The 19,668-nt window shown below is 43.4% G+C and overlaps 1 protein-coding gene across 1 annotated transcript in view; it reads left to right on the top strand.

The window, feature by feature from the left end:
- Nucleotides 1-19,668, top strand: part of Atp8b4 (ATPase phospholipid transporting 8B4 (putative)) — a 134,175-nt gene that overhangs the window by 20,473 nt on the left and 94,034 nt on the right. Inside the window, exons 4-6 of the mRNA XM_042687985.1 lie at nucleotides 6,710-6,823; nucleotides 8,137-8,235; nucleotides 11,944-12,005. Of these exons, the coding sequence (XP_042543919.1) occupies nucleotides 6,710-6,823; nucleotides 8,137-8,235; nucleotides 11,944-12,005 (275 nt within the window). The remainder of the gene's footprint in view (nucleotides 1-6,709; nucleotides 6,824-8,136; nucleotides 8,236-11,943; nucleotides 12,006-19,668) is intronic.

Genomic DNA, 19,668 nt, shown 5'->3' with positions numbered 1-19,668 from the left:
GGGTGACTTTTTTTTATTAATGTATTGTTTTTTAAAAATATTTTTTTTAGCCGGGTGCCAGTGGCTCACGCCTGTAATCCTAGCCACTCAGGAGGCTGAGATCTGAGGATCATGGTTCAAAGCCAGCCCAGGTAGGAAAGTCCGTGAGGCTCTTATCTCCAATAAACCACTAGAAAACTGGAAGTGGTGCTGTGGCTCAAGCCATCGAGTGCTCCCCTTGAGCTGAAGAGCCCAGGGACAGCGCCCAAGCCCAGAGTTCAAGCCCCACGACCGACCAAAAAAAAAAAAAAAACAGCAACAACAGTTAGTGCGTATAATGTGTCTTGATCCATGGTACCCCTTCCTTCATTTCCCCTCAATTACCTGGTTCCATGGTCAGATCTGTACATGGAATATTAGGACTGGTGAATGGGTAAAGGTTGAGGGTCATAGACCCTTTGCACCTTCTCTCATTCTAAATGTTTTTGTGTTTTTTGTTTTTTGGTTGCTATTTTGCCCAGAGTCAGTAGATTGATAGTGCTGGTAATGGGGGTGTCCTTTGTTTTGTTGTTGTTTTTAAGCTGTCATGGGGCTGAACTTGGGGTCTGGGCACTGTCCCTGAGCTATTTTGCTCAAGGCCTAGCGCTCTACCACGTTAAGCCACAGCGCCACTTCCATTTTTTGCCTGGTTAAATGGAGATGAGAGTTTCTTGGAAGGACTTTTCTGCCCAGCCTGGCTTTAAACTAGATCCTCAGATCTCAGCCTCCTGAGTAGCTAGGATGGCAGGCGTGAGCCACCGGTACCCAGTTGGGCTGTTTATTGCTGGGTCTCTGTGCAGCCTCTTCTGTGGCTGAGCCTCTCTCCACCATACTCATTGAAGAGGCCTCCCAACCCTGGACACCAGAAACTTGGTAGTAGGCAATATTTGACCAATACTAGGGAGCTGTGGTTTTGCCTGATATCATTGGGGCACCTGACATTGAATCTCTAGCCGGTTTGCCCAATAGTCTATGCATATTTTGGGGGTATTTGCATCAACAGGTATTTCACATATTTCCTGAATGGTGCAAATAGCTTTTGGCCACTTCCTCTTTCAGAGAAACTGTCCATAGACACCCTTTCAGTTTGGTTTTTGTTTTATGGTGTTAGTGATGATCTTGTCTTTAAGTCTGAGGGATTTTTTTTTTTCTCCTTAGAACTTAGATTGTGTCTTAACAATACTCATATCTGCCGTCTCTCTCTTTTTTTTGTCAGTCGTGGGGCCTGAACTCTGGGCCTGAGCGCTGTCCCTCAGCTCTTCAGCTCTAGGCTAGCACTCTACCACTTGAGCCACAGTGCCACTTCTGGCCTTTTCTGCTTATGTGGTGCTGAGGAATCGAACCCAGAGCCTCATACATGCAAGGCAAGTGGTCTACCACTGAGCTACCTTCCCAGCCCCTGCTGTCTCTTTTTAAGTCAATCACGGGGCTGGAACTCAGGGCCTGGATGCTGTCCCTGAGTTCTGTTTTTGTTTTTTTGGGGTCCGGTCGTGGGGCCTGAACTCTGGGCCTGGGAGCTGTCCCTCAGCTCTTCAGCTCAAGGCTAGCGCTCTACCACTTGAGTCACAGCGCCACTTCCGGCTTTTTTCTTTTTTGCTTATGTGGTGCTGAGGAATCGAACCCAGGGCCTCAAGCATGCAAGCTAAGCTCTCTACCACTGAGCCACCTTCCCAGCCCTGTCCCTGAGTTCTTTTTGCTCAAGGCTAGCATTCTACCACTTGAGGCATGGCGCCACTTCCAGTTTTCTGGTGGTTAATTGGAGATAATATATATTTATATATAACACATAATAATGTGTATTATATATTATGTAATAATATGTTTATATTTGCACAAAAGGGTTTCAATTCAACATGTCAATTTGACATGTGCCTTTTTAAAAGTTTTTATTTAAATTTTAAAAAATCATTTAAGTAATTGTACAAAGGAGTTGCCATTTAACAAAGCAGTTTATGAAGACAATATATCTTGATCGGTATCACCCCTTTCAACCTCTCACATCCCTCCCCTCATCACCCCCTCCCTCCCTTTTCTTTTTCTTTTTTTGTTGTTGTTGGTTGTGGGGCCTGAACTCTGGGCCTTGGCGCTGTCCCTCAGCTCTTCAGCTCAAGGCCAGTGCTCTGCCACTTGAGCCACAGCACCACTTCCAGTTTTCTGAGTGGTTTATTGGAGATCAGAATCTCACAGCCTTTCCTGCCCGGCTTTCCTGGCTTTGAACCGCGGTCCTCAGATCTCAGCCTCCTGAGTAGCTAGGATCACAGGCGTGAGCCACCGGCGCCCGGCCCTCCCTCACTTTCCTTAATTTTGTAGGGCGTATATTGGCTTCTTGTTGCATTTTCTCCCCCTTCTCTTCCCTTGTCTTCCCCTTTCCCCTTGACCCCACCTTACCCCTTTCGAGTACCCACTTCCTGGTGTTTTATTTTGCTGACCTTTGATTTGGGCTTTCTAAGAAGTTACACCATTTGAGATCTCCCTCAGATTTCTCATCTTTCAGTTAATACAGTTTGTATGCACTTGCGCATCACCCAACGTGTTTACCTATGAGTTTTGACTTGGACAATAACAAAAATAAACTGGACCTATCATTATAAAATATAGAGACAGGGGGAGCCTCAGGCAAGGCCTGGTTTATTTGTTTGTCTATATTTCTTATAGGCAAAGAATCTTGAATCTTTACTGCTAAAGAGTTTGTTTTGGTGCCGCTACTGGGGCTTGAACTCAGTCTCATTTAGTTTTTTTTTCCACTAAAGGCTGATGCTTTACCACTTGAGCCATACCTCCACTTCTGGCTTTTTAGTGCCTGATTGGAGCTAACATTTTCTTCCCAGGCTGGCTTTGAACTCGGATCTTCTCAGTGTCCTGAGTAGACATGAACTACGGGTGCCTGACTTGAAGATTATTCTTGGCAGATTCCAGTCATAGCTCCAGGATGTTACTATTGATCCCTGGTGGGGGGGCAGGGGGTGTCTTCCAAACTGGAATATAATAGAGAAAGTCTTACCTTTCTACCAATTCTGGAATTGACATGGGCTGTTTGCCATTCTCAACTCAGAATTGTAATGGATGAGCCATGTACTTGACTTCAGCTAATCTGTCCTTGACTGTGGCACTATGGATGGTGTAGTTGGATCTAACTAGATGGGATCCTGTTAATTGAATGAGAAGGGAAATGGCCAGTGTCGTTGTACTGGTATTAATAGAACTAGGTTTGGATCATTGAGGTGGACTTTTCTTTATTGTTTTTGTAGCCAGTACATCTCATGTTCTTGAAATATTAGGGTTAGATTCTGTTTCAGGTTGAGATGCTCATGACTGTTTTCTGCTTTCTGTCTTTTGGACATGTGGTTACTCTCTTGACCAATGACTTGGTGTTAGGGGGAGGGAGGAGAGGGTGGGGAGAAGGACATGCATTGAACATGTGGATTTGAGACCCTCTAGAGCTTTCTCTTCCCCTCTACAAGCATTTGAATTGGAGATGAAGAGTCTCACTGACTGACTTTGAATGATGATCCTCAGATCTCAGCCTCCGGAGTAGCTAGGATCTCAGGCGAGAGTCCATATTGAGTAGATTCTTGTTAGGCATGTAGGCATGAGCAAGGACGTGGCTCAGTTGGTAGAGTGCTAGCCGATGAGCAAAAATATCAGGTACCAAGTTTGAGTCCTGATCTTGTACAAGGAGGGAGGGAGGGAGAGAGAGAGAGAAAGAGAGAGAGACAGACAGACAGACAGAGAGACAGACAGAGAGAGAGAGACAGAGAGACAGAGAGAGACAGAGAGGAGAGAGGAGAGAGAGGAGGAGCATGAACAAGAAATAAATTTGTACTGGGAAAAGCTATGAAGATCGTGGATTTGTTCCCATGGCTAGTTTATCTAGCCTAGCACAATATATTTATAAATCCCCTTGGATTGTTTCAGAGTTGTTCATGGAAATCTTATATTTGTATGATTCTTTCAACTTAGGAAAAAATGCTTTTCCATTCCTGACCTCATCTCTACAACAGTCCTATAAACATAAAGATAAAGATAATTATCAGTGTGATTTTTCCCATGGGGTGGAGCGAATGAGGTTAACCACTGCTGTGATCTCTTTGATGATTTGGCAGTGTAATTTTTCTATTTCCTTTATTGTTTTAAGCAATAAACTTAAGTTGTATATAAATGAGGAGACCTCATTGTAAGAACCAAAAAACAATACTTTCTATTTTACTAATGTTTTATATGATGGGCCATCTTGGAAGAATTTGATACTTTTCCTTTAGGATGTAGCTATCTAGACTATTAATGTTTCATATTTATTTAGTTATTTATTTTTAGCCAGTCATGGGGCTTGAACTCAGGGCCTGGGGCTCAGGGGTAATGCTCTACTACTTGAGCCACAGTTTCTATTTTTGACTTTTTATTTATTTACTTTTTTTTTGGGTGGTTAATGAGATTAAGAGTTTCCCAGACTTTCCTGCCCAGGCTGGCTTCAAACTGTGATCCTCAGATCTCAGCCTCCTGAGTACCTAGGATTACAGGTGTGAGCCACCAGCACCCAGCAGCTATTCATGTTTTATTTGATAGCCCATCATGGAAGAATTAGGGTGTGGATGTCTAAACTGTTTGTGTGCCCTGATCTTTAGCAACAGCCAAGACATCTCTGAAGGGGAACTGGAAGAGGGCACAAGGAAGCTGTAAACCTACACCCAGGGGCCTAGCACCTGGCCTCCAACTGAGGCTCCAACAGAAGAGGAAGAGATACACAGACCATTTCCTTTGGTTAAAAAGTGGCAGCAAGCTTGAGCTGGAGGGAGAGAGGGAGGGAGGGAGAGAGAGAGAGGGGAGAGGAAGAAAACAAAAGTATCTGGCAGAGGTAGAGAACTGGGATAGCACCTTGGTGAAAAATGGGAGCTGTAGCAGCAGAGACCCTGAATTCCAGGCTCTTCCACATAGAGGCTGTGTTACTGTGTGTAAGTTACTTGATCTCTCTGAACCTTGGGTTCCTCTCCTCTAGATTGGGGTTAGTAGCCCCAATTTCGTAAGGATGTCCTGTGGATAAAACGAACTGGAAAATGTCAAGCTCTCAGAACAGTAGATAAATTACCAGTTATTATCAGCCATGATCTGAACCTCTCATCATCTCTCACTTGTGACAATTAAAAGATCTCCTTGCTGGTCTTCTTCATACCTAATCTTCCTTCCCCGCCTCCCCTCTTTGTGGCAGTCACAGGGCTTGAACTCAGGGCCTGGGCACAATTGGAAGCCAGCTTAGGCAGACAAGTCTGTGAGACTTCATCTCCAGTATACCAGCCAAAAGCCAACAGTGCCCCGAGGTGTGGCTCCCAATTGCAATCCTCAGATTTCAGCCTCCTGAGTTTCTGGGGTTGCAAGCATGGGGCGCTAGTGCTTGGCCAAGATTAAATGCTCAACATGTCCAAATTAAGGTCTTCCTCATACACTCTTGGGCAGCACCGTAGCAATGGAAACACGTTTTCTTTTGGACTGATTTTAAAACAAAGCAGATGGATCCAAAGTTGGTCCAGGAGGGGGCACCCTTGTTCCTTGCTCCTAGTCCAAGAAGTACGGGGGATTTGCATCCTCTGTGGCCAAGTTACAAGAGAGCCGGTAGAAACACTGTCACCGCTCTATCGTCAAGCTAAATATATAGAATATCGTCATAGTTTCCGTTCCTCATGATCACGTTAGCCCACAAAACTGTCTCTTCATCTGTATGGAATGCATAATTCCTGCTATGGTTTTGGCTGTCAAATGTTGCACTTTTATTAATTAATTTTGATGCCACTACTGGACCTTGAATTCAGGGCCTGGGCACTGCTCTTAAGTTGTTTGTTTGTTTTTGTTTTTGCTCAAGGCTAGGGCTTTACTACTTGAGCCACAGCTCCACTTCTGGCTTTTTGGTGCTTAATTTCCTGCCCAGGAAAGTCCTCAGACCTTAGCCACCTGAGTAGCTGGAATTACAGGCCTGAGCCACTGGCACCCAGCCCCTCTCATGCTTCTAAAACCTGCCCAGGCAGCTGGGCACCTTGAATCTTGATAAAAGTTCAAAGCAGCTAGTCACCACATGCTATGTGTTCTCCAAACGAACAACAGTGATCACTGGAGCTTAAACAAGGTGTTTATCATGTGTTCCAATGACAGTACATGCACAATGAAGTGTTTCCATTAGGCTGGTACAAAAGGAACCTATGATTTTGTATATTCGTATTAAAAAATTACATGTAAATATATAGAAGGTAAACCTGGGTTAATAGCGGTTTGTGCGGAAGCGTCTGGAAATTTCAATCGATCCAGGTTCAGTATAGATAAACCAGGCCCTCAAGGTTCATGCCTGTAATCCCAGCAACTCAGGAGACTGATAGGAGGAACACTGTTTGAAACCAGCCCAGAAAGGCAAGTTCACGAGGCTCTTATCTCCAGTTAATAACCAGCCCCCCCCCCCCCCATACAGCTGGAAGTAGAGCTGTGGTGCAAGTGGTAGAATGCCAGCCTTGAGCGTGAGTGATTTTATGGTCCCAAGTAGTACTTTGGCCTAAAGGCAGGATCATGTCATCTTGGGGAAAGTAAAAGTCTTGAGTCACATAGAGTGAAAGATTTGGAAAGATGGCATCCCTTAGAGTCAGCCTTGTGTGTTTAGAGCCATCACAAGTAATGCCCCTGCCCCCAAACTAATAAGATGCTATTAATTTTACAGGATAATCGTATCCACACATCCAAGTACAACATCCTCACCTTCTTGCCCATAAATTTATTTGAACAGTTCCAGAGAGTGGCAAATGCCTATTTCCTTTTCCTTCTGATATTGCAGGTAATGTTTATGTTGTAATTCGTCATTTTATGTGTGGTAAAATCGTTCACATAATTTGATTAAAAAGTAATTTACTAAGCTACATGTTCACGAGTAGGTAAAAATCATCCTTATCAGATTGTGTGTGTGTGTATGTATGTATGTATGTGTATATATGTATGTATGTATGTGTATTGTGATGGTCCTGGGGCTTAAACTCAGGGCCTGGGTGCTGTCCCTGAGATTCTTTTGCTCAAGGCGAGTGTTCTAGCACTTAAGCCACAGTTCCACTTCTAGCTGTGTGTATGTGTGTGTGTGTGTGGGGGGGGGTTAATTAGAGATAAGATGGCCTTTTCTGCCTGGGCTGGTTTTGAATTGTGATCCTAAGCTCTCAGCCTCCAGAGTAACAAGAATTACAAGCATGAGCCATCAACACCTGGTGAAAACCCCATATATATGTGTGTGTGTGTGTGTGTGTATACACATATATATACATATATATGTATATATGTATGTATATATGTATGTATATGTATATATGTATGTATGTATATGTATATATATATAAGCTGAGAGCATCGCACCAGTGTTACTGTCTCTTTTAGGTGGATGGCTTTAGAGGTATAGGTCCAAGAGTCAAAGAGACAAAAGTTTCTGTTTTATCATTGTGTGTTGTCAGTCCAGCTCCTTGACCTTTCAGCTACACCATTTATACGACAGGTCGATGATGTCCAGGGCTGCACAATGTCTGGCTCTGGGGTACCAGTCTTAATGTGCTCCATGCACACGGTGGGGTTAGCATGTTGTTCACATGGAATACGGGCCCTATGGGACTTGTACAAAGCAGTACTAGGACAAAATCAAGCCCTTCTAAGAATCAAATGGCGTCGTATATGGAAAATACCCATATACTTGTCTGTTACCGGGTAGATTACTCAAAAGGTCTCTTTCTGGGGGTGTTTGGGATGGAGGGAGACTGGTGTCACAAAGGAGTTGGGAAAACTATGAAAAGATAAGATGAGAAGCAAAAAAAAGTGATATTCCCAACCTAGGGAAAGGCCGCGCCATCTGAGAAACCTATTTCTCAGCTTGCTTTAGAATTTTTATGTTTTCGGCAGACAGTTTGAAAATGGGTGGAACAGTTCTTGTGTTCCATGGGTTTTACGATTAAATGGAAGCCCTCAAATTGTGGACAGTCACTCAACATGTGCACCAGTAATTCAATATAAACCCGTTATTTCCTGCCACATCTTACAGGATCATATGGCAGAGTTTAGAAGGTGTATTTCTGAATTAAAAAAATAGACTTAAATGATTTGAAATGGTTGTTTCAGCTAATTCCAGAAATCTCCTCTTTGACCTGGTTCACCACCATCGTGCCTTTGATCCTGGTTATAACCATGACCGCTGTCAAAGATGCTACTGATGACTATGTGAGTATTCGCTTACCAAAATTGCCGGGCTGGGCATCAGTGGCTCACGCCTGTAATCCTAGCTACTCAGGAGGCAGAGATCTGAGGATCACGGTTCAAAGCCAGCCCGTGCAGAAAAGTCCATGAGACTCTGATCTCCAATAAAAACCACTAGAAAACCGGAAGTGGCGCTGTGGCTCAAGAGGTAGAGTGTTCACCTTGAGCTGAAGAGTGCAGGGACAGTGCCCAGGCCCAGAGTTCAAGCCCCACAACTGACAAAAAAAAAAATCGCTGGAAGTGGTGTTGTGGCTTAGGTGGTAGAGCGCTAGCCTTGAGCAAAAAAGAAGCTCAGGGACAGCAGCATCCAAGTTCAAGCCCCAGGAGTATTCTTCCTTCTCCTCCTGCTCCACCCCAAAACGGAAGATGGAGTTAAATTCTAAACGAAACTCTTCTGTTTATTTCCTCCTTTTTATTTGTTTGTTTGAAAAACAAGCATCTTAAATCCAGCAAATTATAGTTGGATCCTGGGCAATGGCATGTACCCTCAACTCCATAGCTGTCTATCTCTATGTCAATAGCTTAAGTAGGTGTTGATACTCATTTAAGCTGCTCCTCTGAGTTTGTACCCATATTTGGTTATTTATTTATTTACTTAGGGTCTGGTCGTGGGGCCTGAACTCTGGGCCTGGGTGCTGTCCCTCAGCTCTTCAGCTCAAGGTTAGCGCTCTACCCCTTGAGCCACAGCGCCACTTCTGGCTTTTTTCTTTTTGCTTATGTGGTGCTGAGGAATCGAACCCAGGGCCTCAGGCATGCAAGGCAAGCACTCTATCACTCAGCCACCTTCCCAGCCCCTGCTATTTATTTTTTTAACCTGTGCCTTTAAAGTGGATTTCTGATGCACAGAGTACAGTTGGGAACTATTGTAAATACAACCTGAAAAACCTCTGCCTTTTAATTGGAGGGTTTAACTCATTTAGGTTTAATATTATTGTGATAGTGATTAGCTTTAAATATGTCATCTTGACATTGTTTTCTGTACATCCCATTGGTTCTCTTTGTTGTTGTTTTGAGATAGATTCTCATTACATAGCTCAGGCTGACTTAAACCTCACAATCCTCCTGCCTTAGTCTGTGATGTGCTGGGGTTACAGGCATGTACTACCGTGACTGGCCCCCATTAATTCTATCTTGTCTACCCACTTTTAGATTATTTTTCCCCCTCCAGTTTAATTAGCATCAATCACGTGTACAAGGGAGTTTTATGTTGACGTGTCCATATATGTTGGCAACATACTTAGATTCACTCTGCCACTCTCCATTCTGCTTACATAAAGCATTTTAATCATTTCTTTTCTCTTTTACCGTCTCCGTTCACCCTTCCCATGTTTTGCATTTCATTTTTAAAGTCTATATTGCTGGGCACTGGTGGCTCACACCTGTAATTCTTGCTACTCAGGGGGCTGAGATCTGAGGGATCGCCGCTGTGTTGTTCAAGTAGTAGAGTCCTAGCCTTGAGCAAAAAGTGAACTGAGAGGTCAACGCACTGAGTTCAAGTCCCAGGACTGGCACGCACACATAAAAATACACACACACACGCACAAAGTATATGTTAGTTGATCAAAGGGATGTCATTATGGGAGATTATTTTCTGTGGTTCAATTTCATCGTTAATATTGGCTTAAAATATATTATTTTTTCTTATTTCTTTTTCTAGGATTTAACTTAACCATGGTCAACCTAGGGTAATCTGACTTCAAACACTGGTCCTCAATCCCCAGTCCCCTGTGTGTTAAGTGATAGAGGGGATGAGAAATGAGGCGGGCAAAGGTATTATCTCATGGAGAACATTGATACCCATTGGACACAGCCAACCAGAAGTAAGGACCGCACAGGCTAGCTTCCCAAGACACAGGACAGAATAGATTGGGTGGAGATACAGAAGAAGAAACGGAGAAGTCAAATACGGTACTCAAATAAAGTACCATTGCCATTTCTGCTGTTCTGTTGCTAGGAAGACATTGATACATCAATGAGTGGATTAATGTACCCTACCCATAAAAATTTCCAATATTATAAGTTGTTTCCACATTAACAAATGATAAATAGTTGTTATTATTATTTGTGGTACTGGGGATTGAACTCAGGGCCGTATACTCATTAAGCAAATGCTCTGTCACTTGAGTCACATCTCCAGCCCAAGATTTTTATTTGTATGTGTGCCATTACTGGGGCTTAAATGCAGGCCCTCACACTTTGACTTCAAAGCTAGTACTCTACCACTTAAGCCACAATTCTAGTTCTGGCTCTTTGAGTTTTGGCTGTTTGCTAGTTTGTTAGAGATATGTCTGCCCACACTGGCTTCAAATTGTAGCCTTCAGATCTCGACCTCTTGATTAGCTAGGATTATAGTCATGAGCCACTAGTGCCTGGTTTATCTAGACCAATTTTTATTATTTTTACTTGTAGGATTCTTTGACTTTTTTTTTTGTTGTTGGTTGTGGGGTTTGAACTCGGGGCCTGGGCGCTGTCCCTCAGCTCTTCAGCTCAAGTTTAGCACTCTACCACTTGAGCCACAGCACCACTTCTGGTTTTCTGGTGCTTAATTAGAGATAAGAGCCTCATAGACTTTCCTGCCCTGGCTGGCTTTGAACCGTGATACTCAGATCTCAGCCTCCTGAGTATCTAGGAGGACAGGCGTGAGCCAACAGCGCCCAGCGGATTCTTTTACTTTTACCTACCATTCTGTGCACCAGGCAGAGAAAAATAAGAGAATTGGGGTGGGAAGGATGTAGAAACAGAGATCTGGTTGAAGTGTTTTATAGATTATGATATCCATACAATGGTTTGCATATAAACAAAGAAAAAGCACGTTGCATTACGATTATGAAGTTATGAAATAAAAATTTCATGTCTTTGAAGCTACCCCTATTCACCTGTGTCAATAGATGAATATGCACAAATAACTGTCCCTAATTTATCCTCTTACTCTTGTGTCATTACTATGCTCATCTCTAGTGTGTTCCGTCTGATCTTGACCGTTCATGTAGAAACTCTCACTTGAATGGCTGCTAGTTGTGTTCTTCCAGAATCATATGAGATATTTACTTTACTGGAGTGTGAAAAAATACCACTTGGGCATAAAACCAAAGTCCACACCCAGCGTGGCTCAGTAGTGCATTAGGATTTTGGTTGAACACACTTGGTATTTGCTGAGATCACTTTTAACAATGAAAAGTTCCAGAGAATAAGAATCCATATTGCTACAAGTAATTTCTCCACTTCAAAGAAAATCCATAAAAAACCAAGAGTGAATGGGTACTCCAGTCAAGTATTGAGCACATATGTGAGAGAAATGGAATCCTCCCTTCCTGGTTGAAGTCCTCAAAATCCATGAATGCTTTCTTCCTCTCGGACTATATGTGGCAGAGAAAAGAGCATGTCATATGTTGAGAAGCAACTGAACCTGTGGGAACGGGAGCTGCAGTTCTAGAGTCCTTCCAATGGTGACTTTCTAGAATGGGGTTGGGAGAGGAGAGGGTTAGTTTCACTTTAGGACGTGCAGCTGGGTTGAGTTTCAAAGGAAGTATAAGCTCTAGGATAAACTGTGGTCATCTTGGATCAATGGCAATCTTGTGCGGAGAGATTGATGTAAAAACATTGTAGCTGTCCCGACTTGGGTTCACAAAGTATATCTGAACTATTTTCTCTCCACACAATTTGATGTTGCAGTTTCGCCACAAGAGTGATAATCAGGTAAACAATCGGCAGTCTGAAGTGCTCCTGGATGGCAGGTAAGAAATACATTGCTTGCATTATCGTGAAGAAGATTTCTGGGGCTCAGACTAGCTCTTTGACAATGGGTTACTTTCCCCCATTTAATGCATTAAAAGTTGAAATACAGTGCAGTGTATCTTCATGATTTTTTTTTTTTCATACTCAAGTCCTTGTGGTAGCCATTCAACTCTGACTTCAAATTTTCCGTTGTGGACTACAGATTTATCTTTTATCGCTTTTCTTTTCTTTTTCCTTCACCCGCGCCCCTACCCCCCTGCAGTTGGTTGGGGGGGCTTGAACTCAGAGCCTGAATGCTATTCCTGCGCTCTTTTTACTCAAGGCTAGTGTTCTACCACTTTGAGCCTCAGCACTACTTCTGGTTTCTGGGTGATTCATTGGAGATAAGAGCCTCATGGACTTTCCTCCTTGGGCTAGCTTTGAACCATGATCCTCAAATCTCAGCCTCCTGAGTAGCTACGGTTAAAGGTATGAGCCACTGGTGCCTGGCATTAATACTATTTAGAACTGGCCCATGTGCCATGTTTATGTATGTAGGTGTATCATGAACAATTGTTTAAAGTTTCTTTTTGAAATTTAATCATTGCTGAGGAAAATTGATACAGAGATATCTGATATATTACTGTGTCAAATGATTGCGATAAGGATTTTATGTCCCCTGAATGACTGAATTGAGAAGAGGCTATCTACTATGATGAGGATTTTTCATTCCATTCAAATCTTTTCACCAATAAAGAAATATTGTTGAGCGGGTTGCTGGTGGCTCACTCCTGTAATACTAGCTACTCAGGAGGCTGAGATCTGAGGATCGCGGTTCAAAGCCAGCCCAGACAAGAAAGTCCTTGAGACTCTTATCTCCAATAAACCACTAGAAAACTGGAAGTGGCACTGTGGCTCAAGTGGTAGAGCGCTTGCCTTGAGCTGAAGAGCTAAGGGACAGCACCCAAGCCCAGAGTTCAAGCCCCATGACCAACAACAACAACAAAAAAGAAATATAGTTGGTGGGGATAATATTAGAGTTAGAAGGGCTTTAAAACATGAACATTTATATACGGCACTGAAAACTTAGGAGGAGTAAGTCTCAAATTCCCATGAATTCTGACCCTCTTTTCCACTAATGGTAATACGTAGCAACTTAAAATTTCAGTGTGTTTGTAACTTATCATCTGGCAGTAAACTGTATAAGCCAGTGACTTGTGTATGTGAAACATTCGTGTCCATACTGGGACTTGAACTCAGGGCCTGGTGCTCTACCACTTGAATCACAGCTCTACTTCTAGCTTTTTGATAGTTAATTGGAGATAAAAGTCTCATGGTCTTTTCCTGCTCCACTTGTTTTTGAACCACAATCCTCAGATCTCAGCCTCCTGGGTAGCTAAGACTACAGGCGTGAGCCACTGACTCCTGGCTAGTCAGTCAGTCTTTGAATCAGATACTAAGCAGAATGCAATTCTTACGAGAAGCAATCATAAAACAACCACGAGCGAGAGAAATTTCAAAAAGCAATGAAGATAATCGTAATCTACTAGGTATTCTGGGCTGTAAGTAATCCTTTTAAAGGAATTAATCTCTTTCAAAATCCGTGCTGTTGGCCAGTATTGATACTGTAATGGATTCCTACCATTTATTGGCTTGTTTTAGAAAATGATGTTGAAGGCTGGGAAGGTGGCTCAGTGGTAGAGCGCTTGCCTTGCATGCCTAAGGCCCTGGGTTCGATTCCTCAGCACCACATAAGCAAAAGGAAAAAAGCCGGAAGTGGTGCTGCGGCTCAAGTGGTAGAGCGCTAGCCTTGAGCTGAAGAGCTGAGGGACAGCGCCCAGGCCCAGAGTTCAGGCCCCACAACCGGACCCCCCCCCCCCAAAAAAAAAAAGAAAAAAAGAAAATGATGTTGAGTGAAGAAAAATGATCTTGCCCTAAAAGCCTAGCTGTGGTAAGTGTGATTCTGGTTAGGACAGGATAAGCTATAAAGATGCCTGAACCCTCTGGTTTGTTTCCAGGATTAGCAGGATTTGAATTGGTGTCACTGTCCTGTGGGGTTTGAAGCATGACTTTTGGCAACGAGAGCGATTTCAGTATGAGTTTTGTGCTACTCTGGGTAATCCTGTGGTCTCAAGAAAAGTTCCTAACCTCTATTAACACCAGATTCCTCATCTGTGAAGGGGAGTGGCAGTAGGATCTCTGGCCTGGCTGGAGCCCTTGTGCAGGTTAATGGAGCTCCTGCAAAAGGCCTGGTCCAGGAGGTGCTGGATTGCCAGCATTCTCCACTACCAATTCTTTATATGATGCTGGGTCTTTGTAAGCTAATGTGGGTTAGAACACTGAGCCACTTGTGTTGTATGTCTTGATCTCAAGTCTTGAAGTTAGATGTGGTGTTTTTATGGTAAAACCAATTCTTTAAGGAACCTCTGACACTCCTATCTCCTGACTCTGAGGGATGGAAGGGTGTCAAAATAGATAGCATTACATCCTGACTCTGAATGAATGGTCCTGGCACATTTTTTTCTTGTCACTCTAATTATCCATGCAGTTTTGTGGTACTACTTAGAGTACTACAAATTGGAACGTCTATTGGGAGGCCAGGAGATTAATCCAGGGACTTAGACATTAAGAAACTTGTGACTAGATAGATCTTAGGTACGTACACTTGTTATTACTAATAGTAGTACTGATGTGATTTTTCAGATGATGACTCTTATTTTGCTTTTTGTTAATTCTTTATGAGCCAGTACCTCTGTGGTCTTTTTTTTTTTTGTCAGTTTCACGGGTGCTGTCGCTGAGCATTTTAGCCTAAGGCGAGCACTCTACCACTTGGAGCTATAGAAGCCAACTTCTGATTTTCAGGTGGTTAATTGGAGATAAGAGTCTCACAGTGTTTCTTGCCTGGGCTGTCCTTGAATCTTGATCCTCAGATCTCAGCCTTCTGAGTAGCTAGAATTTACAGGCATGAGCCACCAGTGCCCGGAAGGTTTATTTTATTAGGTTTTTTTTTTTTTAGTGTGGTGGTCCTGGGGCTTGAACTCAAGGCTTGAATCGTTCCTTAGCTTTTCGCCCAAGGCTGGTGCTAATACCACTTGAGACACAGATCTACTTCTGGCTTTGTGGCTATGTGCCAGTCATAGTGTTTGACCTCAGGGCCTGGGTGCTGTTCCTGAGCTTTTCCGCTCAAGACTGGCACTATACCACTTTGAGCCACAGTGCCACTTCTGTGCGTCAGCCTTTTATCTCTAATTAACCACCAGAAGGGCACTGGCTAGGATTACAGGAGTGAGCTACTGATGCCTGGCTTTTACATTGTTTTCATATTCTTAAATTTTTTTCTTTTGTTGGTGATGGGGCCTGAACTCTGGGCCTGGGCGCTGTCCCTTAACTCTTGAGCTCAAGGCTAGCGCTCTACCACTTGAGCCACAGCACCACTTCTGGCTTTTTCTGCTTATGTGGGGCTGAGAAATCGAACCAGGGCCTCATGCATGCAAGTCAAGTACTCTACTACTGAGCCACCTTCCCAGCACTTATATATATATATATAATTTTTAAGGCTTGTTTAAGATTCCATGCAGTGCGTGTCTAATTCATAGAGCCATTTTTCCTGTTGTTTCAGTGTTGTACTCTGCTCTCCATTTTGAAACACAACATTTGGATCTTTCTAAATTGAAGGCATTAGCCTATTCCAAAAGACTGATGTTTGTGACTTAAAAAAAAAATCACCTGGGAAGGTTGTATGAACTCATTATTTCCTACAACAGTGGAACTTGAAGTTTGACTGTTCAATGCTGTGATACTCTGAAAACCATCTTCATTAACATGTCCAGACTGGGTATTCTCATTGAACACTAGGAGGCTTCTGTTCCACTAAGTTTGGAAGTGTCTTGCAAGGGTGACTGTCAGAAAACCAAGTTCATCTCCCCCCCCCCCCCCCATGCCCCTTTTATTGGGCTGGTACTGGGGCTTGAACTCAGGGCCTTGCGCTCATTCTTGGCTTTTTTGCTTGAGGCTCATGCTCTACCACTTGAGCCACCACTTCACTTCTGGCTTTTTGCTGGTTACTTGGATATTAGTCTTTTATTTGTCTGCCTGGGTTGGCTTTGAACCATAATCCTCAGAACTCAGCCTTCTGATTAGCTAAGATTATAGGTGTGAGCCATCAGCAGCACCAGGCTAGCTGGCTTTCTTCCCTCCTTTCCTGCTTCCTTCATCTCTTTCTTCCTCTCTCTTTTTCTCTTTCTTCCTCTCTTTATCTCTCTCACTCTTTCTCTTTCTCTAGTTTCTGTTTCCTTCCTTCTATCCTTCTTTCCTTCTGCTCTTTCTCTCTTTCTTTCTCTCTCTTCCTCCCTTCCTCTCTTTCTTTCTTCCTCTCCCTTCCCTCCCTCCCTTATTTCTCTCCTTCCTTCCTCTCTTTCTTTCTTCCTCTCTGTCTTTCGTTCTCTCATTCTTTCTCTCCCTTCTTTCTCTCCTTTCCTCCCTTCTTTCTCTCCTTTCCTCCCTTCTTTCTCTCCTTCCTCCCTTCTTTCTCTCCTTCCTTCCTTCCTTCCTTCCTTTCTTTCTCCCTCCCTTCTTCCCTCTCTTCCTTCTTTCCTTCCTTCCTTCCTCTTTCTCTCTCTCTTTTTCTTTCCCTCTTTCTTACTCTTTCTTTCTCTCTCTCTTTCTCTTTCTTCTTTCTTTCTCTTTCTTCTTTCTTTCCTTCCTTCTTTCTTTCTTTCCTTCTTTCTTTTCTTTCCTTCTTTCACAGGTCCTGGGGCTTGAACCCAGAGCCTGGGAGCTATCCCTGAGCTTTTGTTCTCAAGGGGAGTGCTCAACCACTTGAGCAACAACTCTACTTCCTGCTTTTTAGTGGTTAATTGGAGATAAGGCTCTTCTAGACTTTCCTTCAACCTGAGATCCTCAGATCTCAGCCTCCTGAGTAGCTAAGATTACAGGTGTGAGCTACTGGCACCTAGCCAGGCTTCATTTCTTTTTTTTTTGTCAGTCGTGGGGCTTGAACTCTGGGCCTGGGCGCTGTCCCTCAGCTCTTCAGCTCAAGGCGAGCGCTCTACCACTTGAGCTACAGCGCCACTTCCGGTTTTCTGGTGGTTTATTGGAGATAGGAGTCTCACGGTCTTTCCTGCCCGGGCTGGCTTTGAACCGTGATCCTCAGATCTCAGCCTCCTGAGTAGCTAGGATTACAGGCGTGAGCCACCAGCGCCCGGCCCAGGCTTCATTTCTTAATGATACAATGAAATATTTTGCTTTGAAAAAAAAGTATTAGTGATTCATTTAAGTTTCTAAACATCAATGATCTGAAAGAGTTCGAATACATTTTATCTTACAATTGTTGACATATAGCATGTTAACGTGAACTATATACATCAGGTCTGGTCTGTAGACGTGAATTTGGTAAGTGGTAAATTCAGACAATGATTCAGAAATGTGGTCAGCAGATCAGACAGCTCTGAGGAAATTTTGGCTTTCCATGTTAGAGGCACGTAGGCTGATGGTCAGGAGTTGGATCTATTATTTATTGTTGATCCTTGGGAGTAATTTAAAAAGAGGGGCAGGGTAATTGTTCATGTTTAACATTGCCTTCTCAATTTTTTTTTTTGGTCGGTTGTGGGACTTGAACTCTGGGCCTGGGCGCTTGTCCCTCAGCTCTTTAGCTCAAGGCTAGCGCTCTACCACTTGAGCCACAGCACCACTTCTGGTTTTCTGAGTCTCACAGACTTTCTTGCCCGGTCTAGCTTTGAACCTCAATCCTCAGATCTCAGCCTTCTGAGTAGCTAGGATTACAGGTATGAACCACCGGTGCCCAGCTTGCATTCTCAATTTTATCCAAAGTTAGTCTTGAATAAGAATGAAGTATCATGATGATTATGAGTGGGTAATGGGACTTGAATTCAGAGCCTGGGTGCTGTCCCTTAGGTTTTTCACTCAATGTTGGTACTCTACTTTTTGAGTCACAGGTCTACATATGGCTTTTTGCTGGTTAACTGGAGGTAAAAGTCTCATAGATTTTTTTTGCCCAGGCTGGCTTCAAACTATGATTCTCAAATCCCAGCCTTCTGAGTAGCTAGGATGATAGGTGTGAGCCACTGGTGTCTAAGTGAGATTAGTTTTTCACTTACACCAATGACTTTAAAGCGTTTCCAAAAGTTTCATTCTGAAGACATCAATTGCACTCTCTTAAGTCTCGGGTTGATTGTTTCTTGGGTAGTTTCTTGCTCAGCTTTGCAGATGACAGACTCTATTTGCCAACGGGCTGCTTGCTGCATGTGAGCCGTGAAATTGCTATAGTTCTTATAAATGATTTTCCATTGTAATCAATTATTAGGTTGCATGGATAAAATATTTTTTCAAGGATCAAATTTCTAAAGGGTGACTAGTTCCCCAAATAAAGTACGTCTTGAAATAACAGGAAATTATAACACTTTCAAAACTGTGTATATAGGGTTTTAAGTGGCATCATCTAATTTCTTTTGAAAGTTTATCTAACCCAGATGTTAGCAACTCTGTTCGTCTTCTTAAAGCTCTTTCAAAGAACCCCACAGGCAACAGCCTCTAGCAGCAAGGTACAGCTTAGCTAACTGCAGTTTTTGTGCAAGAGACAGTGGAGGAGGATTGTACTAAAGCATGTGGAATCCTAGAATCCCATATCCCACGTTTTCCTCCCTCCAAAAGATTTTTTAAATTGGTGTGTGTGTACCAGTACTGGATCTTGAACTCAGGGTCTGGGTGCTGTCCTTCAGCTTTTTTGTTGTTGTTGTTGAAGGCTGGTACTCTACCACCTGAGTCACACCTCTGCTTCCAGGTTTTGGGTGGGTAATTTGTAATAAGAGTCTCACAGACTTTCCAGCCTAGGCTGACTTCAAACCATGATTCTCAGATCTCAGCTTCCCCAGTAGCTAGGATTACAGGCGTGAACTACCAAGACCTGGCCGAAAGGTCTCCTGTGCCACTGGCCTTTGAAATCTCATCCTCCACCCTCACACAATGTTCATCCGAAGTTCTTCTCATTTAGAGTCTGGGTTTCTTCATGCTTATCTCTCCTTGATGACTCACTGTGGGTGGAGTCTTCCTTGGTTCTCCACAGGATCCAAAGGATCTCCAGAGGTTCTCCAAAGGATCCCTTTTAGGTGACAGTGGAAGTTAGCGATGAACGCCACACATTCTGTGTCACCTCCAAAACTTGAAAATAGAAAGAGCTTGGTGCATCTCTGCTGAGTTGTCACAGGAAGAAGGTCCAGGTTTTCTTTTACAACAACCACCTCAAACCTTAACTACAGAGGCCTTAGAGATGTCGGGTCTGGTGTCAGGAGGGGGTTTAACCCCAGTTCTGTCCCCGACTGGCTGTGTGACTGACGACCAAGGACTTTAGGCTAATCAACTGTAAAACAAGGGCACTGGATGCTAGTCACTTTCAAACTATTCTTTGTTCAATCAGCAGAACATTTTCCCCCCAGTGAAATCTTACGGGGAAGCCCAGTATGTAACACAGATGCAGGTAGTGCTGCTCAGGATGCTACTGAGGCTGGAGACCCCAGATAGAGGCCCTTGGGTGCTGCTCAGGAGGCCTCGGTGAATACTGCTGACCTCCGGGAGTGTTCTGGAGATTTGAGCGTTCTTTTCTAAACTGCTCAAATCAAGATTTCTTGATTTTGTTTTCTTTTTTCTTTTTTTTCTGTTCCCTTTCCT

Source organism: Dipodomys spectabilis, unplaced genomic scaffold (genome assembly GCF_019054845.1).
Source record: "Dipodomys spectabilis isolate Male_0828 unplaced genomic scaffold, ASM1905484v1 ptg000108l, whole genome shotgun sequence".
NCBI lineage: Eukaryota > Metazoa > Chordata > Mammalia > Rodentia > Heteromyidae > Dipodomys > Dipodomys spectabilis.
Note: the sequence above shows the minus strand (reverse complement) of the source record. Positions and strands in the feature narration are given on the sequence as shown.